The 27,594-nt window shown below is 47.7% G+C and overlaps 1 protein-coding gene across 1 annotated transcript in view; it reads left to right on the forward strand.

Annotated features, from left to right (window-relative positions):
- The first annotated feature begins 11,414 nt into the window (after positions 1 to 11,414).
- The window catches only part of Lemd1 (LEM domain containing 1), a 29,495-nt gene continuing 13,315 nt past the window's right edge, over positions 11,415 to 27,594 (forward strand). Inside the window, exons 1-4 of the mRNA XM_070041456.1 lie at positions 11,415 to 11,491; positions 13,383 to 13,501; positions 16,124 to 16,240; positions 19,395 to 19,465. Of these exons, the coding sequence (XP_069897557.1) occupies positions 13,420 to 13,501; positions 16,124 to 16,240; positions 19,395 to 19,465 (270 nt within the window). The 5' untranslated portion in view covers positions 11,415 to 11,491; positions 13,383 to 13,419. The remainder of the gene's footprint in view (positions 11,492 to 13,382; positions 13,502 to 16,123; positions 16,241 to 19,394; positions 19,466 to 27,594) is intronic.

A 27,594-nucleotide genomic window follows, 5' to 3' on the forward strand; every position in this document is an offset into this window, starting at 1 on the left:
ATATGAGTCCCAAGTCTTCAGTTCAGGAGTCCAACTGGGGTGCATTTTCCAACCTCCTACTGTCTGCACCCCAGCCCTCACCCCCAGGTGTGAAACCACGTGTGCTGTGTGCGTTTGGATCTATTTGATTGAGTCCTGCTGCTGTGCAGGGCCCCGTGGGAGCTGCTGCAGGAGAAACAAGAGAAACACGGGGAAGTCAGCTGTTGCCGGAGGCCTGAGGAGTTCACCGTGTAACAAAAGGCAGTGTGACAGGTTCAAAGAGTACAAGATGACTTGGGTAGAATATAAACAAAGGGCTTTGCGAGTACCAGGGGCCTAAGAGGACTCGATGGTTTACAGAGTGGGCATGGGTCAGGGGAGACAGAATTTAAGCTCATTTTGAAGGACAGAGAGAAAAGGAAAGGCTAATAGAAGGATGCTTTTCTCTCCCCTTTACCAACATCTACAGACTGCCAATGGCCATGCAGATGATAGCAATGGCCATGCTAGCAACTGCTGTAAAGAGCCTTCTCTGGGGGTCACAGGTGGACCTTATTGCTCCCAATTTCCCCTTCTTTCTAGGAACCTCTTCCTGACATCTCATTAGCACTCTGACTTTAGGCTTTGATCTTCTGAGCAGCATCAAGGCATTTGTCCCTAGAATCTACTATTATGGTGGAATGAGTTTTGTTTTGTTTTTCTTTCGTACTGCTACTGGGGCTTGAACCGAGGGCTTGAGTGCTACTCTGCTCACTCTTTTCTCTCAAGGCTGGCACTCTACCCACCACATGAGCAACAGTTCTACTTTCAGTTTTTTGCTGGTGAATTGGAGATTAGAGTCTCACAGACTTTTCTATCTAGGTTGGCTTTGAATCTTGATCCTCAGATCTCAGCCTCCTTAGTAACTAGAATTACAGTCATGAGCCACCAGCACCCAGCAGGATCATGCTGTATTAGGAAAAGAAGCCCTCCCCCCGCCCCCTCCAGCCTCAGCAGGTACCTGGCCGAGGTACCCCACCTGGTAGGGGAAGAGGTCTCAGAATAGGATAGCTGGAGCTCTCCAAGAATTTCTCTTACCTCATGGCTGCCGGAGGTGTCTGCACACAGTTGTTTTCTCTCCAATCCACCCTCCTCCCTTTCCCTTCCTCTTCTTTTTCTCTAACTCATCTCTACCCCCCACTCCAACCTTTTTCCACAGAGACAGATAGGAATCCTGGAAAACATCATGTCCCCTCATTTCCATGATGCTGTTTAAGAAGAAGAAGAAGAGAAGAGAAGCTGGCAGGCCTAAAGTGCTGTGCTGTAGTCTTGGCTCTCAGCCAGGTAAGAATTACAAATGGCAAGTTGTGCATTTTGCATACCTCATGTATTCTTCGGCGTGGATCTACGGTGCTTGGTACAGAGTAAACACTGGAAGCACAGATCAAATTGAAGACCAAGTATGGGAAGAAAGTGTGAGTACTAGGGGCTCACACCTACAATCCTAGCTACTCAGGAGGCTGAGATCTGAGCATCAACGTTTGAAGTCAGACCAGGGAGGAACGTCGATGCGACTCTTATTTCCAATTAACCACCAGAAAACTGGTAAAGGTGCTGTGACTCAAAGCGGTAGAGCACTAGCCTTGAGCAAAACCCTTACTTCAAGCCCCGACCAGAGAGAGAGAGAGAGAGAGAGAGAGAGAGAGAGAGAGAGAGAGAGAGATCAGAGTTCATTAAACTAACTGGTATCTTAGGCAATTTCTCCTTTGTCAGGATATAGACAAGATCTACTGATTAAATGTATTTGCCTCCAAACTCAAGATGGTTGGGTGGTGAAGGTGGGCTGGGGTTCTCCCAGCTAAGTGCTCAGGACATCTCCTTCTGCTGCATTTTGGGGAGCATCCTGCAGGTGGAGCTCTCCCATCGTCTCAGCCTAGTCGGGGCTGGGGTAGGGAGTGAGGGGTGAGGGAAGTGTAAAGGAAAAACAGCCCCACGCGTCACTCACATATTTACATCGCAACTGTCAAAATAGTTATTTTTAAGTCGAGTTCCGTCTGCTGTGGGTTTAGAGCTGAGTGGCGCGGGGGCGGGGGCGCCCTGCTGTGTGTGTGGGGGGGGTGGCAGTGAAGTGAAACACGCATGCGCCAGCAGGGCCTACCTACGCTGGTGGGCAGCCCAGGGCCCAGTGGGGTGTGCCTGGGGCTGTGTGGGCACGGGTGGCCTGGGAAGACAATCTCTTCCTTTGGCCACTTGGTACCTGACACGAGGAGCTGCAGAAACTCCATTCCTGCTTCTGCAAGGCAATATGGAGGTTGTTCCTGTCTCAAGGGAACTGTATTCCACGCTAGGACAAGAGGGACTGCCCTGTTCTTTCCTCTTCTCCTCTCGTCCACCTGCCCCTCCGCTCTGATGTCTGTCTCTCTGGAAATTATTTTCCACAGCACACCTTCATACCTCCTGGCTAGAGCATGGATGAACCTACTCTGTCCTTTTTTTCTTCTTCCTTTCTTCTTGTGCTGCTACTGGGGCTTAAACTCGGGGCCTCTGAGGACTGTTCTTTAGCTCCCTCACCCCCCCTCGAGGATGGTAGTCTATCACTTGAACCACACCTCCACTTCAGGCTTTTTGGTGGTTAATTGGAAATGCATCTTATGGACTTTACTGCTCAGGGTGGCTCAGATTCAGCCCTGCTGAGTAGCTAGGGTTACAGGTGTGAGCCACTAGCATGGGGTACATTCTTGTCTTAAAAGCAGAACTTCACAGGATTCCAGATCCAGGTCTGATTTTGAGGTTTTGAGGGGTAGGCTCCCTCCACAGCCGTCTGGACCATCAAGTCCTTCCTAGGAGATCAGAACCTGGATAATTCTCCAGGAGCTGGTATACCTTATGTTTGGTCTAAAGCTAAGGATCTGTGGGTGGGCTAGCACCCACTGGACTCCCTCCTCCCCCCAAAGTCAAGGGTGGTAAGAATTCATTTTTCTGCAAGTTTGACACTCCGGATGCTTGCTTCTTTCTTGTCCTCTCCCTCGCTCGCTCGCTCAGGGGCAATGGGATTTGAGACAGACGCTGGCTGGCCCTGCTGCCATCAATATGTGTCCCAGGCCTGTCCAATGTCTGCTCTGTAATGAGTAGTGTTTCGGAATGTCACCTCTGTTAATGGGGAAGTGGCACCTGTGCCCAGCCGGAACCGCCTCTCTGTCTTCATTAGGCAGTCCGCAGCCTCGCTGCCGGCTGCCCTCGCTGGGTGACAGATGATGGGGACAAAGAGCGGGGAGCAGCAGCCTCCTGCTGTCCAGGATTCATTCCCAGACAATGACCCCAAATGCCTGTCCTCCCCCTCCCCCCACACACACCAAAATAGACAGCCGAGAAAAATGCCCTTCTAGGGCAAGGTGCAGCAAGGACAGATAATAGCTAAAAAAGCAGACTGAGGAGACTGGAAGAGTCATTTCTGGAGACAGGCACTTGTCTTACCCACTCTCATCTGTTTAGATTGCATTTGGGGATCTCTTCCTCCTCCTCCTCCTCTTCTTCCCAGCTATCTCCACAGGCCACCTTATTATGTCTCTTCTAATAAATCTGTTCATGCAAAAATCCCCGGATGAGGATAGAAAGGTTGATCCCATTCCAGGCTGCTTCCTGGCCCAGGTGTGGTGTGTATTGTTCCCAACAAACTCCCGTTCCTTTTGTTCCTTCCTGAGACAGTGGTGCATTGATTTGGACAGAGCTACGAAACTGTGGGCTGTAACATGGTTTTAGGGAACCCCTTCTATCCTGGTAAGATTAGTCCCTGAAAAAGCACCACCAAATCCCTCTGGCTGGGCTCAGTGTGCCCTCCCTTCCCACACGGGCCCTGTGGAGTCACCACAACATTGTATTGGACTCCCCATTGCCCCCCCAAATGATTCAGAAGTGTCTTGCTGAAGGCTCTGGGTGACCAGAGGTGGAGGCGGGTAGTGCCAGCCATGGAGGGCTAGGGGTGGTGGCGATCACTTGGAATGGCCTAAAGCAAGTGTCTGATGGGAAGCTGCTGGAGCAGTTGGTTTCCTGACTGGGGCTGGGGTAGACCTGGTGTCCCTCTCCAGACTCTCAAGGCTGTGGGGGGCCCAGCTGGGAATCTAGTCTCTTCCCTCTGACCTTCCTTCCTCTATCCACTAAGGCATTGAAGCCACACATCAGAGTCATCCTTATCAGCCCCCACTCTGTATCCTACCTTTCACCTGTTACCAAATTCTGTTGGCTCTCCCTCCCAAATTTCCCTCATGCCCACCCTGTCTCCACGGGGACTACCTTAGTCCAAGTTTATACCCATTTTCGCCTGGCCTTTTGCCATCAAAGGAGCTTTGCCATCCAGCCCCTGCCAGCCTTTCAGCTTTGCCCATTGTTGGTCACCCAGTTACCTCCCATGCTCAGGAAATATCCAACCCTGTACCTGCTCCTCCCATTTTACACTACTTTACACTTCCCACTGAGGCTGGGATGATGGGCACATGCCACCAGGCCCAGCTACTTCTGTTGAGAGTCTATCTAAACAGAACTTTTTGTTGTTGTTGTTGGTCATGGGGCTTGAACTCAGGGCCTGTCCCTCAGCTTCTCTGCTCAAGGATAGTGCTCTGCCACACTGAGCCACCGTTCTACTTCTGGTTTTCTGATGGTTAGAGATAAGACTTTCTTGCCTGGGCTAGTTTCGAACTCTGATCCTCAGATCTCAGCCTCCAGAAATGTTAGGATGATGATTACCTCTCCTGGTTTTAAGGACAGGAGTGGAAGTCCTACTATTTTATTTATCCTTCTGTTCTGTTGAGTCTCCTGTTATAAGGTGTTCTATCTTCCTACTGCTGGACAGCATTGTGCTCTTGTTGTAGGTAAGCCCACTCTTCTAGAATGTTCTCTCCCTCAATATCCTTTGAGCAGAAGCAGGTCCCTGGCTGATCTTTATGAGGAGGAGCTACTTTGAGTTCTCCTGGGATCCCAGTAGGCACTAAATGAGGAGGAGAATGGTGTCCCCTCCCCACGGAGCTGCCTAGCACGGGCCTCACACACAGCTCACACTGTGAACTTTCCAGGAACGCTTGCCATGAACAGGATCATGAACACCTGCAGTGCTTTAGCCCAGGCCTTACCTGTTAGTACTAGTGCATCTGCCAGGTGAGAAAGCCTGGGCTTTCTCTGTGGTACAGAGGATTCAGCTGAGGCCAGGCTCTGAGTTCTGGGTGTGAGATGCTGGTAGGTCAGAACCCCCCTGAATTCCCTCTTTACTGCTGAACATGTCATAGGACTTCCCAGTCTCCCTCTCTGCCCTCTGGGGTCTGTCCTGCCTGGCATGCCTGTAATCCTGACACTGGCTCTCACTGTAGGAACCTTCTCCAGAGGCAGAGCAGCCCCAGAATAATGGAAGAACCCTAAGAGCAAAAGGGACTTGGGGCTCACACCTTGCTGGAAGTGCAGAGTATTCTGCGAGTGGATTCACGGGTATCCATCCATTTGTCTGTCTGTTTATCTATCTATCTATCTATCTATCTATCTATCTATCTATCTATCTATCTATCTATGATCTAGTGTCAATCCTGAGGCTTAAACTCAGAGCCTGGGCACTGTCAATAAGCTTTTTATTTTGTTCAAGGCTAGCACTCTACCACTGGAGCCACAGCTCCCCTTCTGGCGTGTGTGTGTGTGTGTGTGTGTGTGTGTGTGTGTGTGTGTGTGTGTGTGTGTGTGTGTGTGTGTGTGTGTGTTTGTGATTAATTGGAGATGAGTCTTACAGATTTTGCTGCCCAGGCTGGCTTTGAACCATGATCCTCAGATCTCAGCCTCCTGAGTTAGCTAGGATTACAGGCCTGAGCAACCCACTCCTTCAGCCTTTATTCTTCATCTGTATTCCTATAATCCCTTTGAGGTCAAGAAGTACAATGCAAGGCCAGGTGACTTGCTTGTCCTCATGGAAGAGTGGGAGGGAGAACCATTTTGGTTTTAAGTAGCAGCTTGAAAAGCAAGGTCTATAGGCAGCCTTTTCTTTACTTTGATGTAGCAATGGAAGCTTTATTTTTTTTCTTTTGTGCAGTCTATGCAGGAGGCCAGTGTGTAAGGCAGATAATGGACTGTCATGGGTGTCCTGGACTGGGGGGGCTCTGGGCCCCTCAGCACTCCACGAGAGCTGTCTACATTGGTACAGAGGTGGTGGCTAGTGCATCCACATTTGACAATTGCTAGAGAAGATCACATCTTACTTCACATTATTTACTAATTTAGTTTACTGCAACAAGAAATTATGCACATGGTTTATGAGAAGCATATTTGCTGTTGTGTTTGTAAAATGGCAATTAGGCAATGTTTCTCCCTTTGTTTCATACAGAATTATTGGGCTTTTGCTTTCTCATCATTAACCTTATTTGTGTCTGTTTTTTTGGAGGGAAGATGCTGCCAGAGCACTCTCTATACCAGATAAAACCACCCGCGCGTGCCCCCAGCACAGAGGCTCCTAGAGCAGAAAAACTGCCTTCATTCCTCCTCTTTTTTCTTTTTTCCTGTGCCTGGGACTTGAACTCAAGGCCTGGGTGTTGTCCCTGAGCTTTTTTGCTCAAGACTGGTACTCTACCACTTGAGCCACAGCTCTACTTATGGATTATTACTGGTTAATTGGAGATAAGAGTCTCCTGAGTCAGGTGCTAGTGGCTCATGCCTGTAATCCTACCTACTCAGGAGGCTGAGATCTGAGGATTATAGTTCAAAGCCAGCCCAGGCAGGAAAGCCCATGAGACTCTTATCACCAATTAACCACCAGAAAACTGGAAGTGGCGCTGTGAATCAAGTGGTAGAGCACTCACCTTGAGCTGCAGAGCTGAGGGACAGCGCCCAGGCCCAGAGTTCAAGCCCCTGGGCTGGCTTTCCTGCCTGGGCTGGCTTTGAACCATGGTCCTCAAATCTCAGCTTCCTGAGTATTTAGGATTACAGGCCTGAGCCACCAGGGCCAAGCCTTTATTCTCCTTTTTATCTTCAGCTGTAGCTCGATGCTCAGTGCTTGGTAGGAGCTCATCGCTTAGTAGTTGCTTGAGGATTGAACCCCAGGAGCTAGAGTCCCTAATTACAGAGCAGGAGTCAGTGAACCAGACCCAGCTTCTCCCCTGGGTTGATCCAAGGCCTGCGCAGCATTAGCCTCCCTTCCCCCCAACCCCTAGCTTCCCTTCCTGCTCTCCTTTCTCTGCCCAGCTGGCAGGAGCTCAGAGAATTTTAGTTAATTTTAATATTAGCCTAAGAAAGATTAATTAGGAAGGCAAATTTGGCCTAAAAGGTGTAATTAATTCCAAAGCCAAATAGAAGAGAGTTATGGATTATCTGTGTCTTTCCTGCCTTCAAGTGGTGTGGATAATCAAGGGCTGACTAGACAAGTGCAGACTAATTTTTGAAGTGTCGGTGCCGTGTAGACCAAACTCCATATGGTTTCTTATGTAAGCAGGCTCCAGGCTGCGACTAAGGCTGGGAACTGACTGGGAAGGTGCTCTGCAAGCCGAGCGAAGAGACACCGGTCAGGCAGCCGCAAGCTTTCATGAATCATGCATCTGTCCCTGGGCCTCCTCCAAACTGAATCATCTCTTTCCTAGACTGCTATGATACCTTCTACCCCGCCCCCAGCAGACTCTCCGCTCATCATCCAGCTACCTTTAGTCATGGCTCCTGGCCCACTTAGAACTTCAGTATGCCTGAAGGTGAAAGCTTCACAAATTGGCCCCAACCCATCCAGCTGGATTCCTTTTCCTTCTTGTTTTGTTTCTGAGATAAGGTCCTATTTATGGAGCCTCAGCTGGCTCAGAACTCCTGATCGCTTTGCCTCAGCCTCTCAAGTGCTGGGATTACAGGTGCGTGCCCCTAGGCCCAGCTCTCCTGACTGCGTTCCTCCTGGCTTCCCACACTCCTAGACCATGATGTAGCTGATTTTGACAGGATGCACTATTGCTCACCCTGAAAGTCTCAGCCTGATTCACCCTTAGGCACTCCCAGTGATGGCTTCCCTGTTGACATGTAATCCTACTTTTTTGTCCTGGTTTGTTTCTTTTCTCTTAAGGAAGACGGTCAGATCCTTCTAAGACAGCATCTCCCATGGGAAATGGTTAATAATTATGTGTGGTATGTGTAGGGGTGTGTGTGTGTGTGCATGATGATACTGGGGTTTGAACTCAGGGCCTGGATGCTGTTCCTTAGCTTTTTCACTCAAGGCTGGTATTCTACTTGAGCTCTACTTCCTGCTTATTGGGGGCTAGGGGTGGGGTGGGAGGTTTGTTTGGTGGTTAATTGGAGGTAAGAGTCTTAAAGACTTTCCTGCCCTCGTTGGAAATCCTGTGATCCTCAGATCTCAGCCTCCTGAGTAGCATGGATTACCAGCGTGAGCCACCCAGTGCCTGACTAGCATTTGGTGAAATTGGTCAAGGAATGATTTCAACAACGATAGCCATGAGTTTAGGTCACTGAAAGCCACACGTCCCCTCCTCCCCGTCAGGAGTAACTTCAGCTAGAAATATGTGGGGAAATGGCTGTGTCCCCACTTCTGTTTGCCTGGTAGCTGAGGCTCAGAGGCAGGTGGCTCCAGGAAGAAAGTTCTCGAGGTGGTGACTGATGTAAACTGGAGATTGACAGCTGCTGATTGGTGCTTTGGTGGGTTCTCCCCTTTGCAAATGGTTATTGGCCATTGAAACTGCAAATCTACTATCTGCTCCCCTACGTAAATTGCATTTACATTTAAATTGTGTATTCTTCCCAAGGATGGGGTTAGTAAATAACTGGCAGATTAGAGCTGAGGAGAGGAAATTGTGCCCCGCATCAAACCTGAGACTGAAGTGACATCTGGCTTTTACTAGTTCCATTATTTCAGTTTAATAACAGCATGTGGCATTAAGGAAAGAGAAATCGGATCTCCATTTTAATGAACGGAGGAAGCTCTCAGGATTTAGATACCTTATCATGCTGAATACCTAGTGGATTGGCAATTAAAACTTGCTTCCCTCAAGAAAGGGAATCAAATGTCTCTGCAGCTACGGTGAGAATAAAAAACAAACACCACCACCCTCCTCTCCCCAGCCCTCCCCCTCCCCCAGAAAAACCCCCAAACCAAGCCACTGTCCAGGACTACGCAGATGGAAATGCTGCAAACATCAGAGCCAAATATTCCAAGATTCTTCTTCATAGGAATCTTGGAATATTCATAGGAATTCTTCCATGGAAATACTGCTGGCACTGGGGTTGTGGATAGGGTTATGCATGCAGTGATTGATTCTTTAAGAGAAAATCTTCAGCCAGAGTGATTGATTGAATAGTTGGCACAGAATCAGTGGCTCAGCCCACGAAGGTTAGGTGAGACCTCTGTTTTCATCCCGTCCCAACCAAACTGGGTTTAAACCCAGTTTGAGCAATTCCCTTCTCGTGGCAGCAGTTGCCGCCGCCGCTGCCCCCTCCCTGTGGAAAATGGAAGCGGTTCCACCTGCTGGCAGCCTTTTTGTTGAAAGCAATTGGGGAAAATGTAAACAAAATGCTTGTGCATCCTAATATACCCAAGCCTATCATTTATTTGCTTTGATGGAAACAAATGTGTCAATTTTCGAAGTCTTTGTTTGGTGAATCCAGTGTTTGGATGTTGCTAAATGTTTGCATGGCATGTTTGTTTGGAAACTGATGATCTATTCAGAAACTTTGGAGCACAGCCTGGGAGCACTCCCTGAACCTTCCCAGCCATCTCCCACAGCTCCTAAAAATGCTTAGCTCTCTTCCATGATCTGGAAAGGGCTGCTGGCACAGTGCTCCCATGGGCTTGTACATGAGAGAGAGAGCCTCTTGAGGAAGACATGGAAACTTCTTGAAGATTGGACTCTTAATCAAAATGTATTTTCCAGAACTCACAATACTTACTGCTGAATACAAGGATTTTGTAAACTGTAACTGAATGAATCTTCATCTCAGCCCTAGAGAGGGGTCTCCATTGCAGATAAAAGGCACAATGGGGTCAGTAGCTTACCCTTAAAGCCCTACCTGGTAAGTCAGAGCTGGGGGGTCTGACTCTAAGCTGAAGTACTCCACTGTCTCAGATGCAATCCTCAGATTCCCCTTTCCCTGGTGTTTAATCAAAGCATTGTGTGTTTTCTCACAGTTACATTTTGTCTTGCATAATTGTTTTTAAAATTGCAACCGTATTTCTTAAGAGACTCCAGCTAATAGTTAGACAGGTCTCTCCTTAAACAAAATAAAGCAAAAAGCCTGGTGCTGTGGTACATGAGGAGAAACAAGAGGCAGTGTTTTGACAGCAGATATCTGTATCGTTAGAGGAGCCTCCAGAGGATGGAATGGGCTGGGACACGAAAGTATTTTCAAAAGGCCAAAGCTGGGTCTGGGAATGTGGCTTAGTGGTAGAGTACTTGCCTAGCGTGCATAAAGCCCTGGGTTTGATTCCTCAGTACCACACGAACAGAAAGAGCTGGAAGTGGTGCTGTGGCTCAAGTGGTAGAGTGCTAGCTTTGAGCAAAAGAAGTTCAGGGACAGTGCCCGGGTCCTGAGTTCAAGCCCCAGGACAGGCAAGAAAGAAAGGAAGGAAGGAAGGAAGGAAGGAAGGAAGGAAGGAAGGAAGGAAGGAAGGAAGGAAGGAGGGAAGGAAGGAAGGAAGGAAGGAAGGAGAGAGAGAGAAAAAAAAAAAGAGGCCAAAGCTGAACAGCACCTAGGCCCCAAGTTTAAGCTATGACTGACAAAAGCTATAACTTCTGCAACTTTTGACCTGCCCTTAAACCTGATTCTAATTGTGTGTGTGTGTGTGTGTGTGTGTGTGTGTGTGTGTGTGTGTGTGTGTGTGTTGGTAATGGGGCTTAAGTTCTGAATGTTGTCCCTTAGTGTTTGTACTCAAGGCTAGTGCTCTACCACTTGAGCCACCGCTCTACTTTTGGCTTTTTACTAGTTAATTGGAGATCGTTTCACGGACTTTCCTGCTGAAGCTGGCTTTGAACTATGATCCTCAGATTTCAGCCTCCTGAGTAACTAGAATTAGAGGAATGAGCCACTGGTGCTCAGCTTCTGGGTCTAGTTTTCTTAAGTAAGAAAGCCTTACCCAACAGATGTTTCTTCCAGCTTCCTATTCTCCCTAGAGTAAATGGCCTCCCTATCCATCCATGACTGTAGGTCTTTTAATGGTGGTCTAGACACCAGCACTCATTTGATTTCTCTTTTTTTCTCTTCCCTTTCCGGGCACCGTTCAGCTGGGTTGTATTTCCTTGCTTCCTGTGTATAGTGGTAGCTTCTCTCCTCTCTTGACATTTCATCATGGCTGTCTGCCTACCAAGCCGACCGGTGTCTCCTTCTGCTTGAACTTAGGTTAAATTAATCATCTGATTTCTACATCAGTCTGTTGCTATGAGGGTTACTGATGTCATACTGTCAGTATTATGATTACCATAATATCTAACAGGCAGAGAGGGATTGGTTGCTAGTGGAAACCTTAGGATGAAACTGTCCCAGCTTTAGTAACCAGCCTGATTGCATAGACTTTAGACACCATGTGAAAGGGGTAAGTGGATTAATCGTGCAGTTGGATTCCTTTGAGCAATTTTTTCTTCCATATGTGTGTTCCGTCTAGGCAATTGTCCAGTGCCACTTGAGATGGATGAGGGCTCTCTGGAAGGTTATTCTGGGGAAATGGGGGGAACAACAGAGAGCTGTTCTTAAGGACAAATGTCACCGGATCTGCCTAAGCCACTGCACAAAAACATCTGAGGTGCTAAGATTTAATGCCCCCACGCTGGTGTTGGCTGCTTCCTAGTGGTTTAAAAGTGGTTACAGGGCTCGGAAGGTGGCTCAGTGGTAGAGCGCTTGCCTTGCATGCATGAGGCCCTGGATTTGATTCCTTAGTACTACATAAACAGAAAAAGCCGGAAGTGGCACTGTGGCTCAAGTGGTAGAGCACTAGCATTGAGCTGAAGAGATGAAGGACTGCGACCAGGCCCAGAGTTCAGGCCCCATGACGGGAAAAAAAAAAAAAAGTTGTCTTTATTCAGCCTGGTACCATGGTTCACGCCTACTCAGGAGCTGAGATGTGAGGATCATGGTTTGAAACCAAGCTGGGCAGGAAAGTCCATGAGACTTTTATCTCCAATAACCATCAGAAAATTGGAAGGGGAGCTATGGCTCAAGTGGTAGAGCGCTAGCCTTGAGCTGAAGAGCTGAGGGATAGCGCCCAGGCCCAGAGTTCAGGCCCCATGACTGGACCCAAAATAAATAAATAAATAAATAAAAATAAAATAAAAACAGAGGCTAGCCTTGGGCAATAAAGCTCAAGAATAGCACCAAGGCCCTGAATTCAAGCCTATGACCAGTAACATACACAAAGCTTCTGGAACTCATAGGAAAAGAAGACGCTAACATTTACTAAGTGCCTATTGTACGGGAAAAAAAAATAATAATAAAGCTTAGCTTTTACACAGAAGACAGGCCAGCTAAGATGTCCCTGAACAAGTCTTAACAATCCATGGCATTTTCAAGCTTGTATACAATGTTCTTCCTAATTGGACATTGACTGATGTCCAATAAAAGCCAAGTCATTACTTAAAATTGGTCTAGATCCTCCTATGCTGAGTAATTATCTTGCGATCGTTTTCACTACAATATTAAAAAGCCTTGAAACATGATAGAAATGAGGTACAACAAATAAACTCCTAAATTAAAAAAATCTCTGTGAAAAGGCCTGACGAATGGGTCTGTCTTTTTCAGGATTTTGTGAAGTAGGTGTCAGGGTGAGGCTTGGGTTTGTAGGGAGAAATTAAGAGCTCCATGGAGGATCAGTGATGGAATTTAGGCTGTGTGCGTTTAGAGTCCCATATCAAGATTTGCACCAATCTATATAAATCAATTTGTGTGCCAGAGAATGAATAGTTGACTTTTTTTTCTCCAAATGCCAATTCAGCAATTACAAAGTCTGCTGGTGGTTAATTAAAAACAACCATCTCGTTATGCTCAGAGTTAAATTGCAAGTGTGAAAACCACTACTGTTTGCAATAACTGAGTGTTCTGTACTCTGCACTCCCATCAAAGGAGGCCAGGGATAAATAACTTTCATTTAACTTGCAAAAAAAATTTTTTCTCTCAGCCCTTTCCTATTTAATTAACTTATCTTTTCACAGAGCTTGAGTCTTAGTGAGTTTCGGAGGAGTTAGTTGTATAGAAAATGTCAATTGAATCCCAAGAATTCTGTGTTGATACTACACCCTCCCAAGGCTTCATAAGGGGACCCCCTGATCCTTACAGGGGTTCTAGGTGGAGAGCCGCACAGCAGTGATACATGTTTATCATCTGTTGTACCTCTAAGAGCAGGAGATGGGGCTGTGAGCCCTTTTGTGGGTGAGTAGCAATCTTGCACTTCTATGTGAAGCTGGATTCAAGAACTTCATGTCTTATGATTGCAGGGATTCCACTGTAAGAAAAGACCACGCTGCTCTCACTATGGTAGACGTGCAGTGTCTGAGCAACTGTGACTTGCAGATCCATCTTGAACGGCTTGGATTTTCTCCTGGCCCCATACTACGTATGTCTAGGGCAAACTGAAGGACTCACATTTGTGGTTTGCAAATGACCTCATTTAAAGCGATTTACAGCTGGCACTCCTGGCAATTTAGGAGACTGAGATCTGAGGATCATGGGTCAAAGCCAGCCTGGACAGGAAAGTCCCTGACCAAAAAGCCAGTAGTGGAGCTATAGCTCAAGTGGTAGAGCACTAGTCTTGAGCAAAAAAAAGCTCAGAGACAGTGCTCAGGCCCTGAGTTCAAGCCCTAGGACTGGAATCAAAAAAACAAACAAACAGCCGGGCGCTGGTGGCTCACGCCTGTAATCCTAGCTACTCAGGAGGCTGAGATCTGAGGATCTCGGTTCAAAGCCAGCCCAGGCAGGAGAGACCGTGAGACTCCTATCTCCAATAAACCACCAGAAAACCGGAAGTGGCGCTGTAGCTCAAGTGGTAGAGCGCTCTCCTTGAGCTGAAGAGCTGAGGGACAGCACCCAGGCCCAGAGTTCAAGACCCACGACCGACAAAAAAAAAAAAAAAAAAAAAAAAACAAACAAACAAAGAAACACAAACAAAAAAAACCCTTACAATAAAGGAATGTATGCAATAAGAATCATGAAAATAGAAATAGGTTAGGTGTAGTGGCCCTGTAAGCCCAGCCACTCAGGAGGCAGAGATAGGGAAGATTTCAAGGCCATCACCCCAGCTACATAGGCTCATGGTTGGGGAAGCTAGGGAATAAATGGAGACCCAATTAAAAAAAAAACCTAAAGCAAAAAGGGTTGGAGTCCTGGCTCATGGGAGGCTATCTACCTGGCAAGTGCTAGGTTCTGAGTTAAATCCAGTATTGCCAAAAAATAAATAATAATTAAATAGAATAACAAGAAAAAACCATACAGAGGGAAGAAGTGATAAATACACCAGATTTGTACAGATTAGAAATACAGTATGAGTTCAGGGGGCCTGAGTTGTTATTGTTTTTTCCAACAGTTTAAAGTAGATTTTTTAATTCTACCTCCTGTTGTGTTTGGGTATTTAGGATATGCTTATTTTTGTTTGTTTGTGGTTTGGATTTGGGGGGGGTTGGTCTTGGGGCTTGAACTCTGGGCCTGAGCTCTTCCCTGAGCTCTTCAGCTCAAGGCAAGCACTCTACCACCTGAGCCACAGCACCACTTCCAGTTTTCTGGTGGTTAATTGGAGATGAGTCTAACAAACCTTCCTGCCCAGGCTGGCTTTGAATCGTGATCCTCAGATATCAGCCTCCAGAGTAGCTAGGATTACAGGTGTGAGCCACCATTGCCTGGCTAGGATATGCTCTGTTTTCTTCATCTACAGTGTTATTGTCTGTAGCTTCCATAGACAAAATGCCTGTATGTTTCCTTGTTCTCGGGTGCATTGCCTGCCTGTGGGTAGTGTGTACAGGCACCACCTAAGTGTTTGTAGACTAGAGGGAGAGGGTTGAGTGACTGTGGAATCCACTTCATTTTTAAAGTCATAGTATTAACCAGTAATAGAAGGGGCTAGGTCTCAGTTAAAGATTATCTGTGTCAGCCGGGCGCTGGTGGCTCACACCTGTAATCCTAGCTACTCAGGAGGCTGAGATCTGAGGATCTCGGTTCAAAGCCAGCCCAGGCAGGAGAGACCGTGAGACTCCTATCTCCAATAAACCACCAGAAAACCGGAAGTGGCGCTGTAGCTCAAGTGCTAGAGCGCTCGCTTTGAGCTGAAGAGCTGAGGGACAGCGCCCAGGCCCAGAGTTCAAGCCCCACGACCGACAAAAAAAAAAAAAAAAAAAAAAAAAGATTACCTGTGTCAGCTGGGCACCGGTGGCTCATGCCTGTAATCCTAGCTACTCAGGAGGCTGGGATCTGAGGATCGTGATCGCGGTTCAAAACCAGCCCAGCCCAGAAAGTCCGTGAGACTCTTTTTTTTTTTTGGGGGGGGTCCAGTCGTGGAGCCTGAACTCTGGGCCTGGGCGTGTCCTTCAGCTCTTCAGCTCAAGGCTAGTGCTCTACCACTTGAGCCACAGTGCCACTTCCGGCTTTTTTCTTTTTGCTTATGTGGTGCTGAGGAATTGAACCCAGGGCCTCATGCATGCAAGGCAAGCGCTCTACCACTGAGCCACCTTCCCAGCCCAATCCGTGAGACTCTTTATCTCCAATAAACTACTAGAAAACCAGAAGTGGTTTTCTCAAGTGGTAGAGCACTCACCTTGAGCTGAAGCACCAAGGACAGCGCCCAAGCCCAGAGTTCAAGCCTAACAACCGACAAAAAAAAAAAAAAAGATTATCTGTGTGGGTGTGGGTGTGCATGTGCATGCACATGCACATGTGCATATGCATATGTGTGTGTGCCAGTAATAGGGCTTAAACTCAGGGTTCTCCCTTAATTTCTCACTCAAGACTGGCATTCTACTACTTGAGCCACACCTCTAGGTCCAGTTTTTTTGCTGGTTAACTAGAGAGAAGAGTCTCAGACTCTGCTGGGGCTGATTTTGAATCTGGATTCTCAGATCTTAGCCTCCTGAGGAGCTTGGATTACAGGCCTGAGCTGCTGGTACCCAGCTAAATTAATAGAATACCTTGAAGCCAGTAGATCATACACAAAAGCAGAACAATTACATTTGTTCTCCCAATTCTTTCTCAGCTTCTACCAGAAAACTATATGAAAAGAAACTGGTGCAGTTGCTGGTCTTACCTCCTTATGAACAACCTGTGGTGAAGGAACTCAGAAAGCTGCGTAACTCTCAGGATAACATGGAAGGTATTGCCATAACTTGTACCACTAGCTAGCAACTGTGCGCTCATGAATCCCCTGCCCCGCATGATTGCATGATTGGTGCAGCTTTAAGTGGTGTGTGTGCCTGCTTGCACACTGAGCCAGGAAAAAAAGGCCCTGGGGCTACCCAAGAAACTTGTAATTCCATATCTGTGTTCGCTCTGAGACTCAGTTGGATGGGAAGTTGGGAGAAGGATTGAGCTAACTAGAGCCAGGTTCCTTAAAACCAGAAGTTTCTACAGGCAAATGCTGAACTTCCTTTGAAATCTCAACTTCTTCTTTGTTTCAACAAATACATTCCATCGTTAATTTCTTTTGGATGAAATTATTTTTTAAATAATTTTGTTGGATGAAGTTGTTTTGTGACTATTAAGCTGGTAGCCCATGCTTCTAATCCTAGCTGCTCAAGAGGTTGAGCTCTGAAGACCATGGTTCAAAACCATCCTGGACAGGAAAGTCCATGAGACTTTTATCTCCAATTAACCACCAGAAAAAGCCAAAGGGGAGCTTTGGTTCAAAACATACTAGCCTAGAGCCGGGCGCTGGTGGCTCACGCCTGTAATCCTAGCTACTCAGGAGGCTGAGATCTGAGGATCGCGGTTCAAAGCCAGCCCGGGCAGGAGAGACCGTGAGACTCCTATCTCCAATAAACCACCAGAAAAAAACCGGAAGTGGCGCTGTAGCTCAAGTGGTAGAGCGCTCGCCTTGAGCTGAAGAGCTGAGGGACAGCGCCCAGGCCCAGAGTTCAAGCCCCACGGCTGACAAAAAAAAAACAAAAAAACAAAAAAAACATACTAGCCTAGAGCTAAAAAGCACAGGGACAGTGTCCAGGCCCTGAGTTTAAGTTCCAGGACTGGTACACACACACACACACACACACACACACACACACACACACACACACACACACACACACACACACACACACACACACACACACACACAAGAAAAGATGAAGTAGCTTGTACCATCTTTGAATTTTTCTTTCCTAAGCCAACTGCACTCTTTATTCCCATGGGAGCAGAAAGCAGCAGCTAGCTGGTCCCTTTTGGGGTCACTGAGTGGGTGATTTGGGAGCGCTGGGCTCGGGGGTCCAGAGGCCCGGGTCCTGGGTACACCATTCTCCTGCAGTGGTATCTGTGCTCTGGCACTCTGGCTTGGAGATTCCCACACTAGATTCCCCAACATTTCTTAAGAACCCTCTTTAAGCCATAGTGAATAACTATACACCATCTCATTTAACCCTGACAATGCTTAGCTGAAGCTCCAAGGGGCCAACATCACAGAGGTGGGCAGTGACCTCTGAAGATAGGCACACATTCGCATGTGCCATGCAGAGTGGGGCCCGGGCACTCCCATACTGTCCAGCAACTAAAACAAAGCAGCAATCCCATGTCTGTTTGGAGAGTAAAAGTGACAGACCCGAGATTTGAACTCACATCTGGCTCTCAAAATTGTCTTTCCACACAGACCTTCTATTTTTCTTATAATTTCTACTATGGGGCAGAAAATGCTACACATTGGACCAGGTCTGCCCTGGATCAGGGACAATTTCACGTCCTTCAAGTGGACAGCTCAACCAGCCATACAAATGCCCTCTGGAAACTTCGTGGTCATCCTAGAATCGGAGAGGCATGGAGCTTACCCCGAGGGGCAGGCACAGCCAGCCTTATTTGAAAAGGACAAGGTTTAGGGGACGGCCATCACCCACCTAAGGAAGCAGTGTGCGCGAGGGAGCCCAGGACCAGGGCTCTCCCAGACGCCCCTCTGATTCCCCGCAGCCAGCCCAAGTGTGGCAATGCTGGCTGGGAGGAAATTGGTCCTCCCACATCTGAGCTTTGCCTGCTTTTAACTGGGTTCATTTGGTGCCAACCAACTACAGGGCATCAGGTCAGAGGCACAGGCCCTGTCAGCAGTACCCCTGGAAGGCCACCCTTGCTCCTGGTAGAATGCCCTGTCTCCAGGGGAGGGCTGAACTTGCCTCTGAATTTGCCCCTCCAGAGAGTCTCACAGCCTCTGGTGCCATTGGAATGAAGTGGCTGAAAAGTAATTGATGGGGATGGGGATGGGAATGTGAGTGTCCTATGGCACTTAATGCTAGGGTGAGGCTGTGTGGAAAGTTCTAGAACAATTCTGAGTCATCGAAACAACAGTTGCTTTCTCCTTTTCTCCTTTTCACTCACTGTTTGGACAGCTGGGGGGTTGAGCTTAAATGATCTAACCTCTTTTCAAACTTCCCAAATCTTTCTTTGGCTTGAGGAGCTCATTTAAAAGTCTCCCATTAAGCCAGCCTGGTGGTTTAGGACTGTAATCCTAGCTACTAAGACAGGAAGCTGAGATCTGAGGATCCTGATTTGAAGTCAGTCGCAGGCAGGAAACTCTGAGAGTCTCTTAACTCCAATTAGCCAGCAAACAAGAGCCAGATGTGGAAATGTGGCTCAAGTGGTAGAGCGCTAGCCTTGAGCAAAAGAAAGCTAAGCAACAGTGTGAGATCCAGAGTTCAAGTCCCAGGACCAGGGTGTGCATGCACACACACACACACACACACACACACACACACACACACACACACACAGAGAGAGAGAAAGAGATAGAATCTGGGCTCAGTTTGTGGAAGCGCAGGAGTCTTGATCCAAATACTGTATTTGATCCAAATACAGCACAAGCTGATTTCTACCACTGGCTGCCTCCCCCCACCCTCTCCTCCCCACCACCCCCCAAAGCCTTTGAACACAGACCGGGCCTTATCCTCCCCTAGGTGCTTTTTTTTAAATATACACAGAGAGAGGGGAAAAAAATCCTCCTGCTGTTCTGACATTTAGGACTGCACAGAGCTGGCACACGGGGACAATGACAAGGCTGCAAACAGCCGTCCAGACGAGCAGCTAGCTCATGACAGCCAGTCCAACCGCGTCCCCAGGGGAGGCCCAAGCGGCTGCTCTAGGCTGCTGGAGCTCCAGAGGTTGGGGGAAGGCTCTTCTCCCTCAAGGAGGGCAGCAGGAATTTTCTTCTGTGCAGATGCCCTGGGTGGAGCGCATTCTCCCCCACATTGCTGGTCGTGTCCTTCGCTGGCTTGTACATTCTCATGGCCTGTTTTTTTTGTTTTTTTTTTTTTCTCTTTTTGTTTCCCTTGATCCAGAACTTAATATCATTTTGAAAGGAAATATCACACTCACCACAGGAAAAGAAAAAGACAAGGAATCCAAAAAAGTACGTACAATTCTAACACATGAATGATCTACCTCGTTATCTATAGATGAAAAAGAATAGCAAATAGCACTTCTGTTAGAGGTGGTAAAAAAAAAATCCTGATTGAGAGAGGATCATTTGAATTCAGGTTTTTGTGGGTGACATGTTGAGATGGGATCTCCACCCCAACACCAGATTGGAGCAGGAGGCCAAATCCATGAGGGTCGCATGCTTACGAATAAGGTCTGGTTGGTTCAGAGACCCTCTCTCCGCTTACTGGTAGAACGCTTTGGGGAGGTCAGTTCATAACTGTAAGCCTCTGCGTGCTCGCAGAGCCCCTCCCTCCCAATGCTCTATGGAGTATAAGGCAGGTCAAGTTCTCATTGCAGAATAGAGCGCAGAAGCGAAGCTCAGGAAAGACCTCCGCTACCCTGTGCATTCCATCTCCTAACCACCATTTCTCAATGACTCTAGGCTCTCTTGCTTTCTCATCTTCCTCTGGCTTTCCCATCTTGCTCCCCTCATCCCTGGGCCTGTGTATGGTGGCTTCCCAGGACTATGGGTCTGGTACAGGCCTGGCAGAAGAGCCACTTCTGGAAAGCTTCTCCCTCTTTGTTCTCCATCCCTCCCTCTCTTTTTGCCTCCCTCCCTCCACCCAGCCAATGGTGTCCCAGACGGGTGAGCATTCTGCAGATGACAGGATGGCTTTGCCTTTTGGGTCCGGGAGGGACATGAGGACCAAGCACAGCTTTACTCGCTGCAGACTTAGAAGCCCTGGTGGCTTCTGTCAATGGCCATGGCTTTGCCTTTGCCCCTCCCCCGTCCAGATTCAAAGGCTCCCAGACACCTGGAAGTGCCGAGCTCCCTGCCCCCCCCCGCCCCCCCCCCCCCCCCCCCGCCCCAGTCCCCATCAACTGCCACGTATTTACAGAGGACAGGTCCCAGGTGCAGTCATGTACCCTTAGAATCTCAGCACTCAGAGGCTGACACTGGAGGATCCAGAAGATCCAGAGTTCCAGGCTACCTACTGAGATCTTTTCTCAAAAGCAAACCAACCCACCATTTACCCCAGAGGCAAGATATGTAGCTGGATGCAGGGTGTTACCTAATATACTCGAAGGCTTGAGGCTGGTCCTCAGCCCTGCAAAAAACCCGCCCCCAACCAACCAAACCAAAGCAAGCGAAACACAAAATAAGGTAATAAACAAAAACACCATCCTGGCTTAGTCTTCCCAGAGCTACTATCCTATTTTATGCCATATTCCTTTTTTTATGTACTTGGTACAATTGCAAAATTGTTGTATAGTGGTCTCTGCCTTCAGCTTCCCAATTCTCCCTCAGAGATCCCTGCTGGGATTAAATCACAACACTTAACTTGCTCACCGACTCCTCAAAACCAGCTGCTTCCTTGACCTTAGCTCCCCCTCACCCAATCCCCACTGCTCCTGCCTTGGTTCCCAGAATCCTTTTCACTCTTACATCCTGCATCCCATTTTCCTGTCAAAATCCGGTGATCATTTAAGAAATTTCCCAAAAAGCCACTGATGGAAAACCTTTTAAAACAGCATTGGGGCTGGGCACCAGTGGCTCACAATTGTAATCCTAGCTACTCACAAGAGGCTGAGATCTGAGGATAGTGGTTCAAAGCCAGCCCAGGCAGGAAAGTCCGTGACACTTTTTTTATCTCCAATAAACCACCAGAAAACTGTAAGTGGAGCTATGGCTCAAAGTGGTAGAGCACTAGTCTGGAGCAAAAAAAAAAAAAAAAGCTCAGGGATAGCACCTGGGTCCTGAGTTCAAGCCCTATGACCACCACCACCAACAACAACAACAAAATGGCCTAGAACCTCATCCACTAGCAGCCACAGAGCCTCACACAGAATCTACCAGAAGTTTCAGTGTTGAACAGTTTAGTTTGCAAATGTGCTCCCGAGTTTCAAATGACTGCAGAGTTAAACCAATGAAAAGGAATTCCAGGTAAACATTGGCGCAATGTGCTTGGCGTTTGCTTCCTATTGAAGCATAATTCAAATTTGATGAAGTAATTCTGATAGCATGTCAGATTTTCTGAAAAGGTTTTCAAATGGCTCGTTAAGGGTTCCTTTGCATTCATCGCAACCTCGGTTCCTCAGAAAATCCTTTTGTCTTGTTCCTGCAAAGATGTTTATGGTAGAAAAAGGACCTGAGTATAGGAAGAGCAACTTGCGTGGGCTGAAACGCGTCAAGGGTGGCGGGTGATCTTTCCTCTTTGCTTTCTGTGGGCCTGAAGGAAAGCCACATCAATATTTTGAATTGGCAATAGAATTAAATAGAAAGTTTGTGATGGCAGAAAATCTTTTGATCTGAAGGATTTATGTAAGCCATTTTGATTCCCAGAAAGGCCCCAAGACATCTGTTCAACTTTATATCCGAAAGTAAATGTAAATAAGCATTTAAATTCCTATGTAAAAGTGGGGGTAGAAAGTGTTTATTGAGACACTCGTCTTACACTATAGACTTTAATTACTTAAAAGCACTGGTCTGTACCTAACAATCTTCTGCGTGCCTAGAGAGACAGTATTTGCATTCCCCTTCCCCCCAAAGCACTCTATTTCCCTCTCATTTTGGTGGGTTCCTAGTGGAATAGAAGACGCTGTGATTCTGCACTTCCTTAACCTTGTCTCAAGGAAAGAACGGAAGGAGGGAGGGAAGGAGACCGAAGAGGGAGAGAGAGAGGGAGAGGGCAAGGAAGGAGGAGGAGGGTGGGAAGAAGGAAGGAGGGAGGGAAGAAAGGAGAAGGAGGGAGGGAAGAAGGAAGGAAAGGAGAGGAACAGAAGGAGGGAAGGCGGAAGAAAGGAAGGGAGGTCTTTGTTTTTTAATGGGAGTGCTTTTGTCTGAAAGACAGGAGACTGGGCTGACACTGGCAGTGCTGGAGTCGCTTAGCCCCGTGTCCCCTGCTGAGTTGGGAGGGGTGGGGGAGCCGGGGTACCCATCCAGGCACATCACAGGAAGTGAGATGCTAGTGAGAAGTGAGAGGACATGGGACCCAGGGTGTGAAATGGGACACTAGCCAGGAGGAAGGGGGGATGGGGATGGTCCTGGCCACAGCAGGGCCTATGGGCTGGGGCTAGTGCCAAGGTTGAAGAGTGTGTGTGTGTGTGTGTGTGTGTGTGTGTGTGTGTGTGTGTGTGTGTGTGTGTGTGTGTGTGCTCCTCTTGGGCAAGCAGGGATATCTGGCCCAGCTGTGTCCTCCTGCCTTGTCTGGGCCCTTCTCTCTCTCTCTCTCTCTCTCTCTCTCTCTCTCTCTCTCTCTCTCTCTCTCCCTCCCTCCCCCCCCATACACCACGCCCTTTGTAGCCAGGATCTCCATTCCATTCCATGCCTTCTGTTGGCCCAGCTTAGATATCTCTCTCTCTCTCTCTCTCTCTCACTCTCTCGCTCTCTCGCTCTCTCGCTCTCTCACACCCCTCCCTCTTCTCTCCCTCTCTGTGCCACTCCTTGGGCTTGAGCTCAGGACCTGAGCACTATCCCTTAGTTTTTGTGTTCAAGGCTACCACTTGAGCCACAGCTCTACTTCTGGCTTTTTGGTGGTTAATTAGAGATAAGAATCACATGGGAAGTGGCCCTGTAGCTCAAGTGGTAGAGCATTAGCCTAGAGCTGAAGAGCTGAGGGACAGCACTGAGGCCTAGAGTTCAAGCCCTACGACTGACAAAAACAAAACAAAACAAAACAAAAAACCCTCCAATTAAAAAAAAGAATCACATGAACTTTCCTGCCCAGGCTGGCTCTGAACCCTGATCCTCAGATCTCAGCCTCCTGAGGAACTAGGATCATAAGAGTAAGCCACCAGGGCCTGGCCATGAGGAATATATTTAAATGAGATCTGCAGACAAAGTATATATTTAAAAACAAAAACAAAACCATAGACTGGACGCTGGGTGCAGGCGGCTCTGGGAAGTCCATGAGACTCTTATCACCCATACACCACTGAGGAAAAAGCCAGAAGTAGAGCTGCAGCTGAAGTGGTAGAGCGCTAGCCTTGAGCAAAAAGCAGCTCAGGGACTGTGCCAAGTGCTGAGTTCAAGCCCCAGGACAAGCATAAAACAAACAAACAACACAACAGCCTAGAGAGCCAGACTGTCAGGGTTCAAATCCCAGCTCTGCCAGACACTTGGGCAGGCTCTCCAGCTGTGTTTCCTCATGTACAAACCAGGATAGCAGGGACGTTGGACTTTGCACAGGGTTGGGAAGATGGAATTCCAAATGTGAAGCGGAGCTGAGGTGGAGCGCAGTGGTGGGGCTGCGGCCTAGGGCGCGCAAGCCCTGCCCACCCATCCTCAGCACTGCCAAAAATAAAAATAAAATAAAAGTCGTTCTGGAACATAATAAGGAGCTATTTACGTACAAACAAGAACCATGATTATTGTTAACGTGACTGTTGTATAAAGAGCATGATGCTTAATTATCTGCAATACAAAAGCAACATATTTAGTGAAAAAAAAAAAAAAACTAACACCATGGAAATACTCCAGTACTGAACTGAACGCCTGAACCACACAGAATGTGGCTTATCAGTGTCTGCAAATATAGAAATAAACATGCAGATACAGTACAATTATAGATGCCTTTCTGTGAAGACTGTGGAGGATGGATACCAACTGAGCTTTCGTGTGTTAGAGCTGAGTGTGGTGGCTCACACCTGTAATCTTAGCATCTGGGACATGAAGGAGGGAGAATCTTAAGTTTGAAGTCAGTTTGGGCCTGTGTCAAAGTAATTATAATAATAGTAGTACTAGTAATAATAATAATAATAAATTTAAAGGTATTGAAGACTTCTTTATTTTATGCTTAAATTCTTCCCTACCTTTTAAGCTCTTTTAGTGTATGTATAGCACTGAGGTTTGAACTCAAGCATTCTACCACTAGAACCATATCTCCAGCCCTGCTGTTTGTTGGTTATTGAAGATGAAGTCTTTCGGACTTCTTGGCTCAGGCTAGATCCTCCAGATCTCAGCTTCCTAAGTAGCTAGGATATAGGCATGAGCCACCAGCGCTGACTTCTTTGAAATATTTAAAGAAATGAAGGTTGAAATGTTTCAGACATACAGAAAGTAGCAAAAATATGGAGCTGGGAAGGTGGCTCAGTGGTAGAGCGCTTGCCTTGCATGCATTAGGCTCTGGGTTGGATTCCTCAGCACCACATAAGCAGAAGAAAAAAAAAGCCGGAAGTGGCGCTGTGACTCAAGTGGTAGAGCGCTAGCCTTGAGCTGAAGAGCTGAGGGACAGCGCCCAGGCCCAGAGTTCAGGCCCCATGACCTGACCCCCCCCGCCCCCCCAAAAAAAAAAGAAAGAAAAGAAAGTAGCAAAAATAGCACAAAGAATTCCTGTATTCCTTTTACCCAGATATCTCGTTTTTTCTTTGTATCACTCGCTGTGTATGTGTGTGTGTGTGCACGTGTGTGTGTGCGCATGTGTGTGTGCATACACTACCATCATTCAGTCTGGGAACACGGTGCATACAAAACCCCCAGCCCACAAGCAAGCATTCTGTCCACCCCCATGGGGCGCATTCCCACTGGCACATCGTGAAACGCTCCTGGTGTGACCCACGAAGCCTCCGTGCGTCTCTGATGCCCGGCTAAACTGTTTCATTTCTTCCATCTCCTTTTGCTTTCTGCTCCAGGATCACTCACAGAACACCTGTCAAGTCTGGTCCTCCCTGCGGACCATGTCCCGCACCTGATGTGTGTGTGGTTTTCTATTTTCCTCACCTGCAGTGTTTCAGCCAGCAGGGAGGCCAGGCCTCGTGCTTCCATCCAGACGCCCCCTCCCCAAGATGGCTCCTGCTTCAGACCCCAGGCTCAAACCCTCCGCTCCCTCCCTCGGCTGCTGACCAGCCAGCGCTGAGTCTGGAGTTCTCATGAGCCCCTCCTTGGGTTGCATAATTTGCTAGAGCAGCTTGTAGAACTCAAATTCTCATCTATTTGCCAGTGGGGTGTGTGTGTGTGTGTGTGTGTGTGTGTGTGTGTGTGTGTGTGTGTGTGTGTGTGATTTATGAAAGTAGATGTGGTTAGGCAGGAAGGTAGATGATAGGGAGTTGAGTAGATAGGCAGACAGACAGACAGTAAATGATAGGTAGATGATAGATAGATAGATAGATAGATAGATAGATAGATAGATAGATAGATAGATAGATAGATAGATAGATAGATAGATAGATAGATAGGCAGCCTGGAATCCAGGTCCTTACACACATTTACACACCCTCTGAGTGTATCTTCAGTGCTCCCTTGGTATTATTTTAGTGCTCAATTATCCCAAACTTGACAAGTGGGAGCCTTTGAAAGATGGATATTGTTTCTTTGTGTGTGTGTGTCTGTGTCTGTGTGCGTGCACGCGTGTGCATATGCACCAGTGCTGAAGCTTGATTTCAAGGCTTCACACGCTCAGCCTTTTTGCTCATGACTGTTGCTCTACCACTTAAGTCACACCTCCACGTTTGACTTTTTGCTGATTAATTGGTGGCTGGAGTCTCACAGACATTTCTGTACAAGCTGGCTTCAAACTGCCCTCTTCAGATGTGAGGATCAGTTGCGAGTGGCTCACATATGAGTAGGTAGGATTACTGGTGTGAGCCATCCATGCCCAGTTTTTTTTTTTTTGTTGTTGTTGTTTTTTGGGTCTGGTCGTGGGGCCTGAACTCTGGGCCTGGGCACTGACCCTCAGCTCTTCCGCTCAAGGCTAGCACTCTACCACTCGAGCCACAGCGCCACTTCTGGCTTTTTTCTTTTCATGCAAGGCAAGGACTCTACCACTGAGCCACCTTCCCAGCCCCTTGCCCAGTTGTTTTTTTTTTTTTAAGGTGTGCCCTCAGTTCCTGGCTTAACAGATCTTCCCAGCTTATTTGCACTTTCCCTGTCCCCAGGGGACCTTTACCTGCGGGGCCAGGATTGACAAAGCAGCCTGCCAGCTCTCAGCTCGCTCCTCTCAGGGCCCCTGGCCGTGGGGCCTTTGCAGTGGACAGAGCTAGAAAGTAACTGCATGCCCCGTGTATCTATTTGACATATGAAGGTATGACACCGGAAGCTGGAGCTCCAGCTCTCTCCAGTAGCCATCCAACCTGTTGGTGTTCTTTCTACCCATCCCCCTCATAATTGCTCTCTGACAAGGATTCCATTATCTTCTGATTATGGGTTCCATTATCATCAATAGATTTGCATTTTTACTCAGTTTTCTCCTTTTCTCTGCATGCCAAGTCCCCCAGTACAATGGCTCCCTGGTCTGTTCAAGCCCAGTGGCCGCCTTCTTGACCGCTGACCACCATGCCAGCACCAGTGACCCTCCCCTTGCCACTCCGTCACCCCCATCCCTGCCCCCCCCACTACTCCCATGCTTCAGCCACCAGCGCTCAGAACCCTGGGCAGCCTTCCTGCTCATTTTAGTCTCCAGCCATTCTGACACCTGTCCTGTAATCTTGGCTACTCAGGAGATGGAGATCTGGCGATCACAGTTCAAAGTCCACCCACTAGTCCATGAGACGCTTAGCTCCCATTAACCAGCAAAAAACAAGAAGTGGAGCTGTAGCTCATGTGGTAGAGCACTAGCCTTTAGCGGAAAAACCTAAAGAGACAGTGTCCTGAGTTCAAGCCCCAGTACTGGCAGGGGGAGGGGGGGCTCAGAGTGACTAGGGAGTGTATGTTAAAGGACTTCAGTCAAGAGTTGAGCTAGGCACTGGTAGCTCATGCCTGTCATCCTAGCTACTCAGAGACTGAGATCTGAGGATCATGCTTCTAAGCCAGCCTGGGTAGGAAAATCCATGAGACTCTTATCTCCAATAGACTACGCAGAAAAAGCCAGAAATGGCATTATGGCTCAAGTGGTAGAGCACTAGGTCACAAAGAGGCTTAGGGGTAGTGCCCAGGCCCTGAGTTCAAGCCACAGGACTGGTTGTGTGTGTGTGTGTGTGTGTGTGTGTATGCACGCACAAGTGCACACACACACACACATGCACATGCACACAAAGTATGGGTTGAGTAGTATAGAAATGCTTTGGAAGATCAGACATATGGTACTAAACCTCTCTATAAGTGTTGTTTAATTAATTGAAAAATAACCTCCTTCCCCATAGGGGTTGTATATTCTAGTTGGGTCAAAGTGAAATGTAAATTAT

This window comes from Dipodomys merriami, unplaced genomic scaffold (assembly GCF_024711535.1).
Source record: "Dipodomys merriami isolate MVZ:Mamm:240054 unplaced genomic scaffold, mDipMer1.0.p SCAF_31, whole genome shotgun sequence".
NCBI classification, from domain to species: Eukaryota; Metazoa; Chordata; class Mammalia; order Rodentia; family Heteromyidae; genus Dipodomys; species Dipodomys merriami.